The sequence below is a fragment of the Xenopus laevis genome, chromosome 4S, assembly GCF_017654675.1.
Source record: "Xenopus laevis strain J_2021 chromosome 4S, Xenopus_laevis_v10.1, whole genome shotgun sequence".
Taxonomy (NCBI): domain Eukaryota; kingdom Metazoa; phylum Chordata; class Amphibia; order Anura; family Pipidae; genus Xenopus; species Xenopus laevis.
The window spans coordinates 48,807,241-48,828,645 of NC_054378.1; the positions used below are offsets into that span (position 1 = coordinate 48,807,241).

Here is a 21,405-nt window from a genome sequence, read left to right on the forward strand (position 1 = left end):
GCAAGGATCAAATATGGAGTAGCTTCAGTTTCCCTATTCAGCACAATAAATAAACTAGTTTTCATGTGTAAAACAGAAGTTCTGTTACTTGAACTGGTGCTAATGTGGAACAGATGTCCAGCAAGCCCTATATATTTGCAAATATGATTATATGAGGATGAGTTGTAAGTGTCAGTTTCCTTTATAAATAATATTTTTAAAAATCTCCCCTTATCTCACTTTGCTAATCATGCCAATTAAGTATAATACCTCCCCATGATATTTGAAAATAAAAAGTCTAATTTAGATAACAGGCTGTTTTTTCAGTAAATACATTGTTGTAAATATAGAAAGAATATAGAAGTTTCCATATAAATCTGTGGGTCGTTCATCTTTAAAGGGGTTTTTCACCTTAAGATTAATTTTTAGTATGATGTAGAGAGATATTCTGAGAATTTGCAACATGTTTTGATTATTTAATATTTGTGGTTTTTGTGTTATTTGGCATTTTATTCAGCCATTTAATCAGGTAATTTAGCCATTTTATTACACACAAAAAGCTAAGTGAAAGGTGATCCACCCCTTTAAATTTGTATGGCTATTTTGTAGAGAGCGAATTTTCAGTTGGTTTTCATTATTTTTATGTGTTTTTTTTAGTTATTTCGGTTTATATTAAACAGCTCTCCAATTTGCTATTTCAGCAGTATTGTTGCTAGGATCAAAATTATCCTAGCAACCATGCATTGACTTAAATAAGAGACTGGACTATGAATAGGAGAAGGCCTGATTAGAAAGATGAGTAATAAAGAGTACTAACAACAATACTGCACTGGCTTCTGTTACCGTTCAGAATCAAATTCAAATTAATGACACTGGCTTTCAAAGCACTTCATAACTCTGCCCCACCCTACATCTCTGAAATCATCTCTATATACTCACCCAACCGCTTACTACGCTCCTCTACTGACCTGCTACTCAACTCTTCTCTCATTACCTCCTCACATGCTCGCATTCAAGACTTTGCAAGGGCTGCACCCCTCCTCTGGAACTCTCTCCCACGGCTTTCAAGAAATCTCTTAAAATGCACTTCTTTCGAGAGAGCCTACCCTCACTCTGCTTAACTACCAAACGCAACACCACATACAGTGCCACATTTCTCACCCACTTAATTCGATCTTGCCTACTCCCACACCTTGTGTATTACTCCCTTCCCTTTAGAGTGTATGCCTATGCTTAGGGCCTTCCTCACCTTTTTGTACCTGTATTGTGATGTATGTAACTCCATATGTTCTATGTATATAATTCATGTGATTTATTTGTATAATAACATTTACTTTACAGTGCTACGCAATATGTTGGCGCTATATATACATGTTGTTAATAATATTTTGTAGCATTACAGAGCAATTTATTTTTTGGTGGAATCAGTGACACACATTTGAAAACTTCAGAAGAAAAAGATAAAAAACTATAAAAAAAAATAAGGCCATTTGAAAAGTTGCTTTGAATTGGACATTCTATAACCTGCTAAAAGTTAATTTAAATGTGAACCATCCCTTTTATACTGTAATACTTTGGCAGTTGCATATTTTTAAACTATTACAAAATTACAAAAGGGTTGTCTTATAAGAGAGAGTTGTATTTTTAGGATGAAGACTTGGAGGAAGGTGAAGTGAAAGATCCTAGTGATAGAAAAACAAGACCAAGGATGACTTGCAGATTCTTCATGCGAGGTATGTGCATGATCATAAAATTAGTGTGTAACCTGTTACTTTACAGATGAGTGTTGTGCTCTCACAATCAGAGATCAGATGACGCAGGCAGCAAGGGGTTTCATGTGTAACAAGAATGCACAAGAATGCACTGCACCATGAGCAGATCATATGAAACAAGTTGCACATCTAGGGCAGTCATACATTGGCGCTCAGGCCATTCTGTGTAGTCTTGGCAGTGCAATATAAAGATGATGAAAGGGTTTATACTGTAATATTACTGTAAACTTATATTTTGATAGCGGTTGCCTGGAGTTGTCCTGTGCCGTCTCCAACTAACGCTGCAAATCTACTTGAAGCAAAAATATTAGGGTCTCTAGAGCAGTGATTCCCATCCAGTGGCTAGTGAGCAACATGTTGCTCACTAACCTCTTGGATGTTGCTCCCAGTGACCTCAAAGCAGGTGCTTAATTTTGAATTCCAGGCTTGGAGACAAATTTTGGTTGTATAAAACCAGATGTACTACCAAACAGAGCCTCCTGTAGGCTGCCAGTCCACATAGGAGTTATCCAATAGCCAATCACAGCACTTATTTTGTACCGCCCAGGACAAAAGCACATGTTTCATGCTTTTGTTGCTCCCCGACTCTTATTACATCTGAATGTTGGTCATGGGTAAAAAAGTCTCTGAACCCTGCTCAAGAGGAACACAAAAACTTAAAACAAGTAAAACTTTCAAATGGCACAATTCGGCTAATGGCCTGGTATTCTAAAACAGAATTCCATTGCACCTATAATTATTACTACTTATTTCACTAGAGTAATCTGTAAATTTAGGGCTGTCAGGGGAGAATGCAATCCCAGGCTGTGTCCACTGGAGGTCTGATAGATTCAGCTGTAAATTCAAAAGCATTAGGCTAGATTCCTGCATGTATGTCTGCCACTAGAGTCTGCATCAGTCATCCAGGTGTATCCACCCTCACCCCTTTCTTTGCATTCAGTTGTACAATCATTGGACTGGACCCCACTTGCAACATGTTACAATAACTTTTGCAGGTTGAGTCAGATCAGAGGTTGTCACACACATGCATAAAATTTAAGGTGGGGGGCGTGCTGGTTCCTCCTATAAGTAGTGCCATCTGAGACTTGCTGAAGAGGTTGCTGGTTGGGTTATTTACACAATACTGTCTGCTTGAAATATCGAGCGGACATAGTGTAAAGATCATAGTGATTAGGCCTTGTCAGGGCTAGATAAATACTTGAAGGCTGACAATAGAATCCAAATATGTTGCCCAGAACAGGGCATAGGGCATTTAGCATTCGTGAAAAGGTAGCCCACAGGTGTGGGTTACACATGAACTTACCCTTTAAAGCTAGTAATACAACGTCTTTATTGGCTCTTGTGTCCTACACGGAAATCTTGTAATTGCGAACAGCTGACAAATGTTGTTTCTTTTTTTAGTTTTTTTATTTAGTTTTTTTTATTCTACTTGTTTGAGTTTTAATTTATGTATTGAAAAATGCATTAATTTACTATGCAGACCAAGAGAAGCATGTAAGTTCTACATTTTAGTAATGCCTATTATCTTTGTTGCCTACTGCCTGACAGTCATGGGGTGTATGTCCACTTGGGTATCAGTTTTGACAAACTATCCCATGTTTCTGTCAGGCCACAGTTTATCAGCCAGTTATACAGTATGGGGCAGATAAATCAAGGGTCGAGGTATGCAGAACTGTCTGTGTCAGTTTTTCTTATACATTTTTTGCAGACTCTATGATATGTTTGAATCATGCTTGAGGACTTCATTCCAAGTGACTTTGTATCTTGATATTGCAATTAACCCTGGATTAATAGTTCGGAAAAGAAAAGATTTTGTGTGCATGAAGAAAGATAATATAATTCTAAACTTTTCAGTGTGTATAACTTTTTAAACATTTTTTAAATGGTTTTCATTATGCAATGTTGATATTTGGGTATAGGTGTCCGTACAAGCTTAGATGATTGGGTGGCCGTACTGCCTGACCATCAGATGGCTGGGGTTGACTGATTCTGTGAATCTGGTGGATGGAGGATTGTCTGTTGAAAAGGGAAAGTTGCATGAGTTGGCCAAAAGGGAAATGTAGAGGAGTGGCATCTCTGCACTCATACAATCATGTCATAAGTAGACACACCCATAAGAAGAAAACATTTATTTCTAATATTATTCTTGACCTCCTTTTTAAAAAGCAAAAAACAAAAAAAGAGGATAAGACCTTCAATAAAACCACTTCCTTTGTTTAAGGTGCCATGTACTTAAAGGAACAGTAACACCAAAAAATGTAAGTGTTTTAAAGTAATGAAAATATAATGTGTCGCCCTGCACTTGTAAAACTGATTAGTTTACTTCAGAAACACAATTATAGCTTATATAAACAAGCTGCTGTGAAGCGTTGGGTTCAGCCATTCAATCAGAAAAAAGGAGAAAAGTACAGGTTACATAATGGATAACTGAAAAGTTCAATAGAATGCAGTGGGATTCTGTCTGCTTATCTGTTATTTCCTGTGCCTTTTTTCCCTTTTCAGAATAAATGGCTGCCCCCATGGATACACAGCAACTTGTTTATATAAATTATAATAGGCTTTTTAAAGCAAACTCCAGTTTTACCGTGCATAGCAACAGTACCTTATATTTGTATTACTTAAAAATACTTTCATTATTTGGTTTTACTGTTCCTTTAAGGCAGGGGTGCCCAAAAGGTAGATCGGGATCTACCAGTAGACCTTTAGCTGGTGATCAGTAGACACTGTCAACAAACAGCTTGATTGAATTACCCTTCTGTTTTATTCGTTTCATTCAGATATTTATTCTACATAAGAAATAGTTGTTTGTTAAATACTCATTTTCTCATAAATGATTTATAAATCAATATTTAAGTAATATTTTCCATGGAGCAGAATGCTAACAATGCTTTTATGGAAGTAGATTATAATGGGAAATCGGGACTAAAAGTAGACCTCACATAGTAAAGTATTGGCACTCCTACTTTAAGGCTTGCTTTGTAATAGGGTCATTAGGTTTTCCTCAATCATTCCATGTATTTGTCTTTATTTTTCTTGCACATTTATTACACTGCAGCTTATGACTTCACTTGCGTGTTAAACACACGGATGGAAAATTTCCTATCAAAGCTCTCATTGATGGATCACTCAATATTTGCAACAATTGAACAGCTCACACGTGCTCATAACAAAGAAAGTTGTATTGCTCATCTGGCTTTTGCCATCTTTGGTGTTAATTGTTATCTTTTATTACAAGCATTGAAATCATGACCTCTCACCTGTAAAGTAGATAAAACGGATATACAATGAATTGAAAATATGCTCTAAACCCAAAAATCTTTTTTGCCATATGAAACATAACATACTAAAACAAACAAATACTAATATACATTTCAGAATATAAATAATATTAATTTCAGAATGAGTTTGCACTGGAAAAGCATTAATTATCTTTCCTTTTCTGCACTGCTGGTTTTGTCTATTGAAACAGTGTGGCAAAATTCATCTGTCCTCTAGCCAACACTTAATATCCCACAATGCTTTGCATGGTTTTTCACAGGTCTTTTAAAGGAGAACTATAACCCCCAAATCAATACTTAAGCAACAGATCGTTTACATCATATTAAGTGGCATATTCATGAATCTTACCAAACGGGAATATATATTTAAAGGACAAACCTAATTCCAAGCAACTTTCCTATATACATTTGTTAAAAAAAATCTGTGCTTTTAAAATGATATGCAACTATATGCAAAAACTATTGCTACTAATATCAGCATTTGCTTAACTCTTCGTTGTTACTTTTTAAACAATGTTGCAAAAGTTTTAGTTCCCTAGCAAAGGGCTGGTAATCAGCTGGTTTGTCTTCCATTGTTTCCACAGTCTGAGCAATTGCAATACAAATAACTTAAAAAACATAGAAAATGTTTAATGAATCTATATTGCAAAGTGGCTTCAAATGATGTTTTCTTTTATAAGTAAATATTGCCATTTTTCCCCTTGAGCCCTCATGTTATGATAATCTCTGTGCTGCCTCACACATCACATGACCAGAAATACTGCAGCTTTAACAGGAAGAAGTATGGAAGCAAAAGACAGAAGTTTGTCTGTTAATTGGCTTATGTGACCTAACATGTGGTTTGATTTTTGTTTTGTTTTTTGTAACCATTTCTAGTAGGATCCCGGGGGGCGGACCATGGTTTTTAAAATGGCAATTTTCTATTTAGGATTACTAAATTGCTAATACTAATAAAAAAAGTAATTATTATGAAAATGGTTTATTTACATGAAGCAGGGTTTTGCATATATGCTGTTTAATGCAGAATATTTTTTGTAGGGGCTTGCATAGTTTGGGAGTAGAGTTTTCCTTTGCCTATATATATTGCACCGGTGTTTCATAACCTTTTTCACAAATTATTTTATGGAAGTTCCATGACACCGATTTTGGTTAATAACTAGTTGATTAGTTTGTGTATTTTTATTTTCTAGTCCATTGTAAGAAGAAATTCTTGTAGATTAAGGAGACCATAAAGCTCCAATATACCTATTTTTAGGTACAGACCCAAAGGTTAAAGGATAGTTCACCCCTATAATATAGTAACCTTTTTGTTTGCCTTTGTATTTTTTATATTTGTAATTTTCGTTCTATGGATGTTTTATATTTGAATTATATTTTCCTCAGATGCTTTTGTTTTCCAGTAAAAGCTCCATTAGACTCTTGTCTATTACAGTATGATTTCCTAGTAGCGCCTTTGTAATTTCAGATGCTAGCATATCAAATTTTAATAGATCCCTTTTAGTATTTGGGTAGCATGTTTCGTACAGGCTTGAAGGTATTGCTGAGAAACAAGCATCAATGTAATCCATTTAGTTGAGTCACTAAGCTGCTGAGAAACTTGTGTGTGGGAGAGGCCAACATACATTTAAAAAAAAAAATTATAAAAAAAGAGAGCATTAGAAGGCTTTGTTTGTTGTGTACTATTTATAAACACCTTGTTTTGTGACATCTATCCCTTGTTTTTCTCCGAAGAACCCCTAGATGGCAGATGTGTCCTAGACTCCTGCTCATGTTAACTACTCAAAAATGTACTTTCAACCTGTTTGCAGAGTAAATGTATTTACAGTTAATGTGGCCATTCTTTGAAATATCCATTTGTTTGGCAATTATGGGATGGGATACAGGCCCTCTGGCAAGGACCTCATTGATGAGCTGAAGTGTCACAAAACATTGTTTTTGGGCTGTATACATTTTTACTATTTTTTGTAATGCATAGTGTGCCTCTGAATTTTTGCCTGTTTAATTATGTCTCCAGTGCAGACTGGGTTGCTAGAAATAGGGAGCTCAGCACACTGTGTAAACGCCTAAGAACCTTGTATAGGGTTCAATATACAATTGCAAAAAATTCACACAGCACACTTAAAAGGTGCATCAGTGAAAAAGGTGTTTATTCAGCCTGTATACCTATGGAATAAAGCTCTGGCTTGAGAAATGGTCCGAAATATTGCTTTATTCCATATGTATTCTGGCTGAATAAACACCCTTTTCACTGGTTCACCTTTTCAGTGTGCTACTGGATTTTTTTTCCAGTGCAGGATAGTGACCTATTGTGAACACCTACCATCACAACTGGTAGCAATTTACTTGAATGGGTTGAAGCCCTCCAACTACATACAGTAGGCACTTTACTTCTGTGCTTGTCTCTTCAGGTTTCAGACAAAGGAAGTATAATTAGCTTTTCTACCAGCATATCTGGTCATTTTACTGTGTGCCATAGGTGAAGCTGTGTTGAATACTGTTTATAAATTATAAATGCCATTGAGGCTATTCAGGCAAACTTTTGTTTCTATTTTTCAAAAAAGTGTTCTTTCATCTTATACCAATTTGCTGCACTTTGTCTTTTACTTATACAAGTTACCCTTCATCTCGTGTGCTTGCTTGTACAAGATTTATGCATCACATTTGTCACTTTCCTTCAAACAATCAGTAATATTATAGAGAGGTATTTTTTTGTGTTAAGGTTAGTTATCTTGCATTTAATCTGTGCTCCTGTTATTTTAATGATCTGGTAATCTATATGTACAGTATAATGTATATTTACTGTAATATGTGCACGTGTATGGATAATTAAAAAAAAAAAAGACATGTTTATTTTACAAGGTGAAGAATCTTCTTTCCTCCTCAAGTAAAGGGAACATAAAGGTGGTATGTTTCAAATGTACAAATTTCACCTTATAAAATATTTGTCACAATCCATCTGCACTCACAAACTGTATAAGGATACCTTGTGTCCTGTTCCTGAAAGTGACGTTGGCTTTTTTAAAGTGATAAACTCCCAATATAAACTTAGCGGGAGATTTGGGTGAACAACTGTTTTGTCTTGCTAGAAACTGTGGCTACATGGCTGATTGATAGCAATGTGTGCATATATAATATATGCCATGTTTGCCCCCTCAAACGCTAGCCATCTGTTCAGGCCAATCAGTTGTGTACCGCACTTGGTCAGAGCGTGTATATGGCTACCTTTTAGAGCTCAGCTTTTTATTACAGGAATGCAAGTTAATGCCTAATTCTGAATTGCTTGACTGGAGAGCTCAGACTTCATAGATAGTTTAGCTATTGTAATCTAACTTGGAATATTTTTAATAAATTCTTATTATTTATAATTCTTTCCTTTCATACAGTGGGTTACACAACATGCTCAGGTGTCCTATACACTATTTTTGTCCTTGCCCAGAACACCTGAATTTGCCCTCCATCATGCTTTGAGGATCTCATGAAAGTCCCAGCACATGGCCTCATAGGGGGCATTGAGATGTGGAGCAAAATGCAGCAAACAAAAAAAAAAAAACTTGCCATTGCCTGTTCCATCACCATTTTCATTGCCTTAGCCCTACTTTAGCCCCACTGCATTATTTATCATACCCTAAAAAATATCTTCCTGCACACATTGTGAGCTGTAGCCTACCAAGCAGGCAAAAAAAATGCCAAAATCTGTTTGATCAGCAAATTGTAAGTAGCAACCTCTGCTCATACAACTCAGCCTGACAAACCCGTTCTACAACTGTAATGTGTGCACTTTCCAGTAACTCAAATGGATCTTCCAACTTTCGGCTACTTCCTGAGCCCCTCAGCTATGATGATATAATGGTGCCTCTTGAGGGAGAAAAATAGCCAACTTGACAGAATACAGTGATATCTGGAGTGTTACTATTATATGTAATATTATAATAATTAGAGCACTGTCCGTGCATATATGTGCATTATTTCAGTACCAAATTTTACAGCCAATTATAATTGCCTTGTAATGTAATAGCTATTTTAAGGAATTTCTCTGCTGATTTCAGCCCAATTCTTTGCCTACCCATATGTACCATATTTCTTTACATGTTCCCATTACAGAGGATGAAACAACTACTTCTGTGTGGCTTCCATGTTTTTTTAATTTTTTTTTTTTATAAAGGTGGTGTTGTGAGGAACTATGAAATGTATGCATACAATGCCGAAAGTTACTTAAAAACCTATTCCTAATCATTCAAATTGTCATCAATCTTTATTATCTAGGTCATTGTACGTGGGGAATGAGCTGCCGATACCTCCATCCTGGAATGAATGATAAAGGGAATTATTCATTGATTACGAAGCAGGACACTTTTTCATCCAATGGTACTCCTACTGTGGGTACTAATCCTCTAGCACCATCAAATCCCTGGGTAAGACACTGTAAATGGAGATTTTGACTCCTGTGGGAAATCGCATTGCCAGTAGACAACACAACGCCTGGAATTACCTATAGACTAACCTAAGAATCACAGCAAGCTTTTGAAAATTCTTTCGACTGTATTTTTGACATGGTCACAAGAAACAATTGCATAGGATACTTTGATTCTAATGTTAGTCTGCTGGAAGGTAATTTTGCCTGTGTAACTATCCATGGGTGTACAAGGTCCTTTGTTCCATTTTACTTATCAGTACGTATTAATATATATTTCTCTTACGGCTCGGGGGACACAGGAACCACGGGGTTAAGCTCCTCCTCCAGGAGGCAGGACACTGATAGCGAAGCTGAAACTCCTCCTTCTCCCTCTTCTATATACCGCCTGCTTAACTCCCCTAAATCAGTTTTTTCAGTGTCCTGCTTCCAAGGAGGTAGGGACTAGGCCTCTAGGAGGCCCGACTGGTAGTGATTCTACGGTCAATGAATAGCATTGACACCCGGGGTGAAACTGCAGTCAGGGACAGTCCTGTTCTCCAATGTTAGCCCCCATCGCGGGATTCCTCGACTGGGGTCTGTAAGTCTTGCTGGCAAGCTGGCCATCCATCATATAGGGCCTGCCAGCATGGCAGGACCCTGACTGGCCAGTCTGAGAGGCTCCTGAGGGGAGCTCTGGGTCCCTGGAATAGCGGTAAGTACACCGTTAGTGCACTAAGGGGACCGCACTTATCCTGCAGTCCTCTCACCAACGCCCTGGCGGGAGGGAGAGGGAGAGGTGAGCAGCCCCGTGCAGGAGTACGCCGTTAGGAGAGGGGCATTAGGACCCAGAGCAGGCGGCAGCTCCTGTGCGCCTGCCTGTTGACGTCATTTCCTTCCCGGCTCCTCGCGTCCTAGCACGGCTCGGCAGACACGGTCGGGCGTGTGGTTTAACGCGCAGTGTTTGTTTCAGTAACGCAGTTGGCGCGCGGAGAGCCTTATCTTCGGCAAGGTAGAGAGGGGAGTTCCAGGCACGGGTGGCTGCTGCTTCTCCTTCTTCTCCGTTCAGGTGCGGTTGGTGGGGGAGGAGGTTGGGTGTGGGAATACACGCTCCAGAGGTCTAAGGCTGCAGGGAGGCCATGTTTCCCAGGGGAGGGAAGACTAGGTCCTCTGCCTCTGTTACATACCTAGCCTGCGCTTCATGCGGCGCCAAATTTCCCAAGGGTCAAGGGGACCCGACCTGTGCAGCTTGCACAGCATCAGGGGAGACTGCTAATTCCTCCATAGCTCTGGAGGTCTCAGAAATGGCTAGTGATGCTCCTGCTGGGGGCTCTTCAGGGGCTTCAGCTTCCCATTCTTATTCTATGGGGGACAATCCTCCTACTTGGGCGCTACAGCTGTCCCAATCCCTGGCTAGCCTACAGGGAATTGCAAACCTGTCTTCGTCCCTGGATAAGTTTGTTGCTCACTTATATGTTCAACCGCAGGCTAAGCACAGGAAGGCCCCGAGCAAGAGAAGGGTGCCTTTGTCTGTATCGTCGGAGGATTCAGCAGACGATATCGGTGACTCTGAGTTTAGTGAGGGTGAGATTTCGTCTGCATCTTCAGATGGTATTCCTGATCCTGACAAGGAGGTGCCACATGATATTCAGGGAATTATCAGAGCAATCAAGACCTCCCTTCAGTTGGAGGAGCCATCTGGAGCAGGGTCGGGAGCCAAGGGACCATTTAAGCGACAGCGTAAACAGAGTGCGGAGTTTCCTTTTCACGATCAGTTGGGTGAGGTTATCCAACAGGAATGGGACTGCCCAGAAAAGAAGTTTCAACCTTCACGCAGGTTTTCTCGTTCTTATCCCTTTGCCAGGGATTTAACAGAGAAATGGGGCGTTCCTCCAGCAGTAGACGCTCCGGTGTCACGCTTGTCCAAGAATACAGCTCTTCCTGTCCCAGATGCGGCAGCCTTTAAGGATCCCACCGACAAACGCCTTGAGGGGTTCTTACGTTCAATTTTTATTTCCGCAGGCTCCACCTTTAGGCCTATCATTGCAGCGGCATGGGTCAGCAGGGCTATGGCGGACTGGGCTCAGGAGCTCCTAGATGGTCTCAAGAATAATTTGCCCAGGGCAGAATTATCTTCCCTAGCTGATCAGATGGTGGATGCCAATGCATTTCTGGGAGACGCTCTTCTGGACTCATTGCAGGCATCCGCTAGAACATCGGCCACGGCAGTAGCAGCGCGCAGAGCACTCTGGCTGAAGCATTGGACAGCGGATCTCAGCTCTAAGAAGGCCCTAACATCCATGGCTTTTAAGGGCAGACGTCTGTTTGGGGACGAGTTAGAGAAGATAATTTCTCAGGCCACTGGGGGAAAGAGTACTTTACTGCCCCAACACAAATCTCGCATCCATACCGGCCAGAGGCGCGGCAGGTTTTTTCGTGGCCAAACCTCCAGATCGTCTAGAGAAGCTCGATCCACCTCTTCCTTCCGAGCCAAGAACAGGTTTCAACATAAGAGCCGTCAGGCCTGGCAGCCTCGGAAGAACCAACAGAAGCCCTCCCCTGACAAGTCCTGTTCACAATGACAGGACAGGCCCTCCGGTGCCAGATCAGGCAGTGGGGGGTCGCTTGCTTTGGTTCCGGGAGGTATGGCACGACTCGGTGTCAGATGCGTGGGTTCACGAGCTTGTAGCGGAGGGGTACAAGATAGAGTTTCTATCTCGTCCCCCAGAACGATTCTTCCTTTCCAGGATTCCTCAGAGAGATCCAAAGAGAGAAGCCTTTTTCACCGTGGTTTCGGGACTTCTTCAGGCCGGAGTTATCGTGCCAGTCCCAGAAGACCAGATCTTCCAGGGTTTCTACTCAAATTTATTTGTGGTGCCCAAGAAGAATGGCTCCTTTCGACCAGTTCTGGATCTAAAGGGTCTAAACAAGTTCATCAGATACCGTCGATTCCGCATGGAGACTATTCGCTCGGTCATAAGATCCTTGAGCAGGGACGAATTTCTGGCATCCCTGGACATCCAGGACGCTTACCTGCATGTCCCCATCTGGCCAGGTCATCACAAGTTCCTACGGTTTGCTTTTCTCCAACGGCATTACCAATTTGTGGCTCTCCCGTTCGGACTTTCTTCGGCTCCACGGGTGTTCACCAAGATCATGGCAGCGATGTCGGCGGTCCTACGCCTTCAGGGTATTTCCATCACGCCATATCTGGACGACATCCTGGTAAAGGCGGCATCCCTGGAACAGGCTCAGGAGCATCTGGCAATCACCATCAGGACATTAGAGCGATTCGGGTGGTTGATCAACCGGAAGAAATCCTTCCTAGTTCCATCCCAGGTAATGCAGTTCTTGGGACTAATTCTGAACACACGTGCCCAGAGAGTGGTTCTGCCACGGGAGAAGCAAGAGAGGATGCAATTGCTTGCTCGGCAGCTTATCCAGATCAGAACAACGTCGGTGCGTTTTGCCATGCAGGTACTGGGATTCATGGTGTCAACCATGGAGGCAGTGCCATTTGCGCAGTTTCATCTGCGACCTCTGCAGCTGTGCATTCTGCGGAACTGGCGGAGGTCCTCTATGAATCAGAGGATCAGGTTGGATCAGGTGACTTTGCAGTCTCTACGGTGGTGGACAGACCCAGTACATCTAGCGGAGGGCCGACGGTGGGGGGATACTCAGTGGACGATTCTCACCACCGACGCCAGTCTGACCGGATGGGGGGCAAGATTCGATCAGAGATCGGCCCAAGGAAGTTGGTCTCCCGCGGAGTCCAAACTACCCATAAACGTTCTGGAGCTACGAGCAATATATCTTGCTCTGCGCCATTGGGAGGTACCCCTGACAGGTCTTTCAGTACGAGTACAGACAGACAACGCGACCGCAGTCGCATACATAAATCACCAAGGGGGAACGCGCAGCGTCGCAGCCTGGTCAGAGACGGTTCAGATTCTATCCTGGGCGGAGGAACGGATACCAGAGATTTCCGCAGTGCACATTCCAGGTATCCAGAACTGGGAGGCGGACTACCTAAGCAGGAATCGGCTGGACCCAGGAGAGTGGGAGCTCCTGCCGGAGGTGTTCGACATGATAGTCAGCAGGTGGGGTCAACCAGAGGTCGATCTCATGGCCTCTCGACACAACAGGAAGGCTCCAAAATTTTTCGCCAGAAGCAGAGACCCGCAGGCAGCGGGAGTCGACGCGATGACCCTACCGTGGCGGTTCAAGATCGCATACATTTTCCCTCCAATTCCAATGCTTCCTCGAGTCCTAAGACGTTTTCGACAGGAAGGTTTGCATCTCATCGTCGTGGCCCCATTCTGGCCTCGGAGAGCCTGGTTCACGGACCTAATATCAATGTCATCGGGAGACTGGTTCCACCTACCAAGACGTCCCGACATACTGCGTCAAGGGCCCATATTGCATCACAACCCAGGACTACTATCCTTGACGGCGTGGCTGTTGAGACCGATATCTTGAGAGGAAAGGGCTTTGCAGATACGGTGATTGATACAATGATCAGGGCTAGGAAGCCGTCTTCGGCCAAGGCATATTACCGCGTCTGGAATGCCTACGCATCCTGGTGTGAGACCAGGGGAGTTCCCTTTGACCAGCTCGATATATCTCGAGTCTTGCTATTCTTACAGAGGGGGCTCGAGAGCGGTTTAAAGTTGGCTTCCCTCAGGGTGCAGATTTCCGCATTATCAGTGCTCTTTCAGGAGAGATTGGCACTAAAGGACGACATACGTGTCTTCCTCCAGGGGGCTGCCCATGTAGTGCCTCCTTTCAGACGACCGGTCCCGACATGGGATCTCAACCTAGTTTTGAGAGCCCTCCAAGATCCTCCGTTTGAACCTCTAGGGTCGATTGAGCTCCCGGTGTTGACCTGGAAAGTCATTTTTCTGGTGGCTATCTCATCGGCCAGGCGGGTCTCTGAGTTGAGTGCTCTATCCATAGATCCACGATACATGGTGTTTCATTCCGACAAGGTCGTTTTGCGAACGGTGCCATCCTTCTTACCCAAGGTGGTGTCGGCATTTCACGTCAATCAGCCTATTGCGGTTCCGTCTTTTTGTCCGAATCCAAAGAACGAAAAGGAGGTTCGCCTACATTCCCTGGATGTTGTCAGGGCGTTATCTACATACGTAGAGAGAACAGCTTCATTCAGGAAGTCCGAATCCTTGTTTGTAATTCCCTCAGGTCCTCGGGTAGGGACAGCGGCATCCAAGGCCACCATCTCAAGGTGGATCAAAGAGACTATTCGGCAGGCTTACATAGCGGCCCGCAAGAGCCCCCCGGAGGGGGTCAGAGCTCATTCGACCAGGGCCCTAAGCACTTCCTGGGCTTGGAGGAATGAGGCCTCCGCTGATCAGCTGTGCAAGGCTGCCACATGGTCCTCCGTACATACTTTCACTAAATTTTATCGTTTTGATACCTTTTCATCTGCTGAAGCGAGTTTTGGCAGAAGAGTCCTGCAATCAGTAGTTTGTTCAGACTGAAGCAGGCAGTTGGTTTCTGTTCTTCCCTCCCTGAATTGTCAGTTAATGGGACTGCTTTGGTAAGTCCCCGTGGTTCCTGTGTCCCCCGAGCCGTAAGAGAAAAGGAGATTTTTAGTATAACTTACCGTTAAATCTCTTTCTCTCTAGGCATCGGGGGACACAGGAACGCCCACCCTGAAACAGGTCGTTGTTGGCCAGACATGGGAAAGGGTCTCCCGTGGCCTTAACTTTTGTTACGTGTATATAGTTCTCTTGTTATCTGCTTGCTATCGAACTGATTTAGGGGAGTTAAGCAGGCGGTATATAGAAGAGGGAGAAGGAGGAGTTTCAGCTTCGCTATCAGTGTCCTGCCTCCTGGAGGAGGAGCTTAACCCCGTGGTTCCTGTGTCCCCCGATGCCTAGAGAGAAAGAGATTTAACGGTAAGTTATACTAAAAATCTCCTTTTCTAAATGCATTTTGCCTCTGTCTTCAAAGTTCAGAAGAGAAAATTCTGTACATCCAGCTTTATATAAAGTTACCATGGAACTCCATGGTCAATATTTGAGCCTCCGGTGTATTAAAACTGAACAAAAGCTAAACATTTTTTGTTACCTTCATAAGAGATTTCACTGGAATAATTTACCTCTAGAATCTTTCATCTAGGTAGATTTACTAACATTCACAAAAAAATTCTAGGAGATTTTCTATTTACAGCAGTGAAAACATATATATGTCAATGTTTTTCTCAGTAAAATTTTTCTAATGAGGCTATTGGCATGAAATTTACACCAGATGTTGGAAACAACCCAAGTAATATATAACAAAGAACTCAAAACAAATAAATCCATGAATTAATATAGGTGTATTTAAGTGCAATGACACAGAGAATAAGTATTAAACACACTTACTTAAATGTATTTAATCAGTAGAAAAGCCTTTGTTGGTAATGACAGCTTCAAGGCGACTTCAGGTGTGAATTTGGCCCATTCTTCCACACAAACTGTCTTCAAATCTTGAAGGTTCTGGGGGCCTTCTTCTATGAACTCTGATCTTCAGTTCTTTTCATAGTTTTTTCATGTCAATAGCCCCATTAGAAATACATTTACTGAGAAATATGATGAGGTGTTCAATACCTATTGTCACTGTTGTCAATCGAGAATCTCCAACAATTGTTTTGTGAATGTTAGTAAATCTACCTAGATGAATGATTCTAGAAATACATCATTCCAGTGGAATCTCTTATGAAGGTAACAGAGAATGTTTAGCTTTTGTTCAGTTTTAATACACAGGCAGCTCATATATTGACTTTTCCCTGCAATATATTATGGGGAAGCAATGAAACACAAACAAAAAGCCCTTTAATTTGTTGGTGTTACTGGTCCTTTAACATCTTTTAGCTGAATTTAATTTTATACATGCGTATTAGATATATTTCATCTAAGGTGTAGCAAGTCATCATCAAAAAATGTGGTTTGACTTTCACAGAAGCTGATACTACTGGGCTGAAATAGTAAATCCTAACAGCATGTATTGGGAATCGATTCAATAAAATGGGAAGCTACTATGGCCACTTTTGGATGCGCATGTCTTCACTTCTAAAGGCATGTGGTTGTCTTGAGATGGTACAGAACCCCAAAACATAGTACAATATTTAAACTTTTAAAGGAGCACTAAACCCTGCTGCACTGCTTAACCATACTTTTCTCAGTTGTTAATGGACTACAAATCCAAGTATACAGTCACAGATTATTAAAGTTAAAGGAACATTAACACAAACATTAAAAGTAAAATAATCTCTATATGTTGGATAAGAGCAAGATGGATAACATAGTGCTGGGAATTAGCCTTCTCAATGGTCAGTTCTCTTTAACCCTTGATTAAGTTTTTTGTCCGTTGAATTCTCATTGGTGTATTGGTTTCCATGTGTAATTACATTTTTTCTCAAGTTCTATAGACTGCTAGGGAGCACAGCGGGACAGCTTTTTTAATTGAGTTTAGTGTCCCTTTAATTCAGCATTAATTCTCCTTTAAAAGCCTCTGAATCAGGATAACTTTGTAAGGGAGAAGTATTCATATTTATTTTCCTAATATAATTGTTTAGATTTTTTCTCACCTTTCTGTATTTCTTTCAGGGAGCACCTGCAGCTGATGAATTACTTCCGCCAGTGCCTGAACCTCCTGCAGAGAGTGCTTGGGAAAGAGGACTTAGACATGCAAAGGAGGTAGGTACGGAGGATTCTAATAATGCATGGGATATGGATGGGTAAAGATATTTACACATCCATTGGCAGAATATACAAATGTTTCAATCCATTTTGTGTTAACAGATTAGAAACATTTTCTTCGCAATATGCTTCTGTTGACAGTAATATGCTCTACAGAATGAGCAAAATGAGCCGCAAACAGGGCAGTACCAGTCTAGTTGGATTTTTGTCACCACTAAACTTCAGATGCCAGTGAGAGGTTATTTCATGAAAATATATATTTTAGCAGCAAAACAATAAATCTCCTGTTTTTCATAATTCCTGTTCATTTGGAAAACTGCCTAAAAACACTTTAGGCAGTTTCCAGTAAACATTGGTGATTATCTTTGAAAAGCTATTTGAATTATATTGTAGGGAATGACACCAGTGTGTTTGCAAGTTTTAGTTGAATGGGAGTCCGGAGCAAATTGTCCGAAACTTGAACTTTTTCAGCAGATTACCATTGTGGCAGTTGGTTCATTTGCAACTTTGTATTATTAATTTGAAAATGTCAATTATTTATAGTTGTAGTAGACGTCTGTATTTGTTTATCCCTCTTAGTTGATTTCACCCACTCTTTAAACAATGTAACGGAAGTCAATTCACCTCTCTCTGATAATCAGCTGCTACACTTTCAGGAGTCCGAACCAGCAGAGGATAAGAATTAACCTCCAGATACTATTTCATGATCAATTCCATTTACAAAGTAACTTAAAGGAAAATGATGCCCCCACCCCAGCAATGTAGGTCTCTATAAAAATATATTGCATAAAACAGCTCATGTCTGAAACCGTGATTCATGTTAATAAACCGTTTTCATAATATACTTTTTTAGCAGTATGTGCCATTGGGTAATCATAATTAGAAAATTGCCATTTTTGGTAAGGTTGGTAAGATTCTTTAATCTTTAATATGCCACTTAATTTGATATAAACTGTTGCTTTAGTATTCAATTTTGGGGATAAAATTTTAAACAACTGAAAATCTGTAATGATTGGTGGACATGATTCTTAATTAGAAAGAAATGTCTCCAGTAGTGATGTGCGGGCCGACCTGATACCCGCGGGTCAGACGGGTTCGGTCCGACCTCGCACTGCTCCTCACGGGTGGCGACTTCCGTGTTCCGGTTTTATAGTCTCGCGTCTGCTCGTCCCACCCCTTTTGTGACATCATTGTGGCATCATCGGCGGGTCGGGACGGGTCTAAAAAAGGACCCTGGAAGAGCAGGCTGGAGCAGGGCGGGTTAGGGTCGGGTGCGCATCAGGAAAACCTTGACCCGCACATCGCTAGTCTCCAGGGCTGCAATCATCCTTGTTTATTGCTGTGAATTGGTTGATTTTTTTCTACTAACAAACTACATGTGTATTATTACAGAGTCTAATAACCTAAAAAAAGGGTCTCTGAAAAATATTTTTGTTAATAGGAATCTAAAGTCAACATTTTCAATCTAAGTTGCATGCTATTGTGCATGAAAATCATGGTACTAGCTCAGTACTTGTGCAGACTCAACTACTGCACTGCTTGCAGTTTTTTAAAGTGTGTGTATGGCCTAAAATAAATAAGAGGAGCAATTAATTAATGGCCCTGCAGCCTGCTCACGGGAGTGTACAAGCTGAAAGTTACAGTGTACTTTATACCCCCTTGTTTAACATGAGCTCAGTAAATAGAGCTAGTTCTGAAAATACTTCTCTACTATTAATATTAAGAAATATCATTGTTTTTGTTATTTTTTGCACTAAAGGGGCATTCTGAAATTGAATGTACTTTTATTTTGAAATTTCCTTATTCAGACAGGTTGTCAAGAGTGCACGAGTAATGGGCTTGTTTAAACACAGCTTATTATCTCTTCTGAAGTCAAAAAAACATTTTTTATTATAAATCAATAATTTCTAATTGACCCCCCACTACCACCACCATAATTAACAGACTGAGCTGTGCGTGATGTGGTTTACAAATAAGCATGTGTACATTTTGCTGTGGTTAACGTGCAGTGGTAATCTGGTTAAAAATAGAAATCAGTAGATCAAGAATTAATTGTTAATTAAAACAACAAAGTCCTAGGACACTTTCCTTAGCCACCTGCATGGTCAGCAGGCCTGGACTGGCAATCTGTGGGTTCTGGCAAATCCCAGAGAGGCTGCTATAAGGTGCCATAGAAAGTCACTATTTAGTGGGCTGATTGGGCCTCTGTGTACCTGAAATGCCTGGGCCTATTTTAATTCTCAGTCCGGACCTGATGGTCAGAAACTTGCTATTACAACAAAGAAATAATTTCTGTTTAAAATTCAGCTTTTTTTCATAATGGTTGATCTTAAAATTTTAAACAGCTTTGTTTGCGGTTCTTATCAGGTGCTAAAGAAAGCCACAATGAGGAAGGAGCAGGAGCCTGACTTTGAGGAGAAACGCCTTACTGTAAGCATTGGAGAAGAGGAACGAGAATTTGATAAAGAAAATGATTTTATGCATGACTGGAATTATCGCATCACAAGAGAAGTCCGTGAATCGGGGTAAGCTACATTTTGTCATGTACTAGATATGTTATCTGATGAAATATAGTTAACAACATCCATTTTGAATTTTGTCACTGTATGAGGGCAGGGCTGACCAACTGGAGAGATGTGGACGGATGGGGGTGGATTTGTATTTCAGAGTTTTCTGTTTAATTTCTTTCATTGCCACGTCTGCTAATTGCCTTTTTGCACTAGATGTACAATATTGTTGTTTTGATAAAACATTTTTTTTTCCCTGCGTATTTTTGCAGGCTGAGAGAAGCAGATCTGCTCCATGACCCTGCTCCATTGAGTTGAATTCAGTCAGCCTGCATGTGTGCACTCACAGGCTGATCAGATTCAAATCGATGGAGCAGATCCTCTTCTCTCAGCCTGCAAAAATACACAGGCAAAGAGCACCGGAGCCCTTCAGCCCATGTGCCTTATAAAAGATTATCAGCTCTGTAGTATATAAATTTGGGAGGCCCAAACAGTGAAATGACAAATGTTACAAAGGGCAGGATGCAATAACCAAACCATTAAACGAAGGAAAGCCAAGCAAAGAACAATGAAGCTGAGTTGGTATTGTTTACACTTGAAAAGAAGCGCTTAAAGCAGGATATGATTTATGTGCAATTATATGAGGACAAGACAATACATTTTGGTGCCAAACAGATTCTTTAAAAGAAAATCAAGTATTCTGTATCCAAGATGCAGTGAGAACTGTGGAACTATCTCCCTGAATCAGTTGTGATGTCAGATACATTAAATAGTTTGGCAAATGGTTGGATACCTTTTTAGCAAATGAGAAAATACAAGGTTACAGAAATGAACGAAGTACAAAGTAGTTCCAGGGACCCGTCCGTCTAATTGCCAGAATGGAGCAGAAAAAATATTTTTCCGTTCCAATGCAAATTGGAGACGGCTGCGGGCTTTTATTTTGCCTTCCTCTGGATAAACAAGAATTTAGGCAGGTTATATTGGCTATGCACAAGTTTTTTTCAAGCTGATCTATTGTGTAAATAGTTATGTAATAGTTACAAATGGTATACTTCATTATGATTACAAAAATATTTTTTTCTTTATTTTCCACTTAATTCTGTTTTTTATTTTTTTTGTTTTCTTATAGGGAAGTGGAATTCCGTGAAACTATAAACCATGCGTAAGTGACTATATTATTTCTTTTTTTTGTTAACCACTCTGAACCTCTGTTGCTTGCTGTCACCAATGTTTTATTTCCAGTCATAATTTCCCCACCTGAGCTGGAGATAAAACTTTATGGTGGGAGTGGATATTGCATTTTATATTGTTTATAGCTCACATCCAGGATTCGGTTCAGGCTTCGGCATTTTTCAGCAGGATTTATTGAAATCCTTGTGCCTGGCCAAACCAAATCCTAATTTGCATGTGTAAATTAGGGGCTGGTAGGGAAATCACTTGACTTTTTGTTACAAAAGAAGAATTTTTTCCACATTTTCCTTTCCTGCTGTTGCACCCAGTGTATTTGTTTATGATACTGGTATTTCTGTTAACATTTGGGAAAAATTTGCCACCCTTCTTGTTAAGGTCACTGGCAGTATAACATTTGTAAGATGCTCTTAAAATGTTATTGTAAATTTTCTGTTTGAATTAATGCGTGTTGCTAGTCCCGAGAGCTTACAACATCTGATTCACTACAAGTGCAGGAGTGTAGCAGGTTGTTGAAATCTGTACAAGGGAAGGAGACACCAATAGGCGACACAGAAATTAGGAAATGTGATTTAATTCACCAGAGCA

General features: G+C 40.8%; 1 protein-coding gene across 2 annotated transcripts in view; it reads left to right on the plus strand.

Annotated features, from left to right (window-relative positions):
- zc3h18.S (zinc finger CCCH-type containing 18 S homeolog) overlaps positions 1-21,405 on the plus strand; it is a 64,538-nt gene that overhangs the window by 2,805 nt on the left and 40,328 nt on the right. For both annotated transcript variants that reach the window (XM_018240467.2, XM_018240469.2), the window contains exons 3-7: positions 1,628-1,712; positions 9,293-9,441; positions 17,030-17,119; positions 19,490-19,647; positions 20,759-20,791. In XM_018240467.2, coding sequence (XP_018095956.1) covers positions 1,628-1,712; positions 9,293-9,441; positions 17,030-17,119; positions 19,490-19,647; positions 20,759-20,791 — 515 coding nt within the window. The remainder of the gene's footprint in view (positions 1-1,627; positions 1,713-9,292; positions 9,442-17,029; positions 17,120-19,489; positions 19,648-20,758; positions 20,792-21,405) is intronic.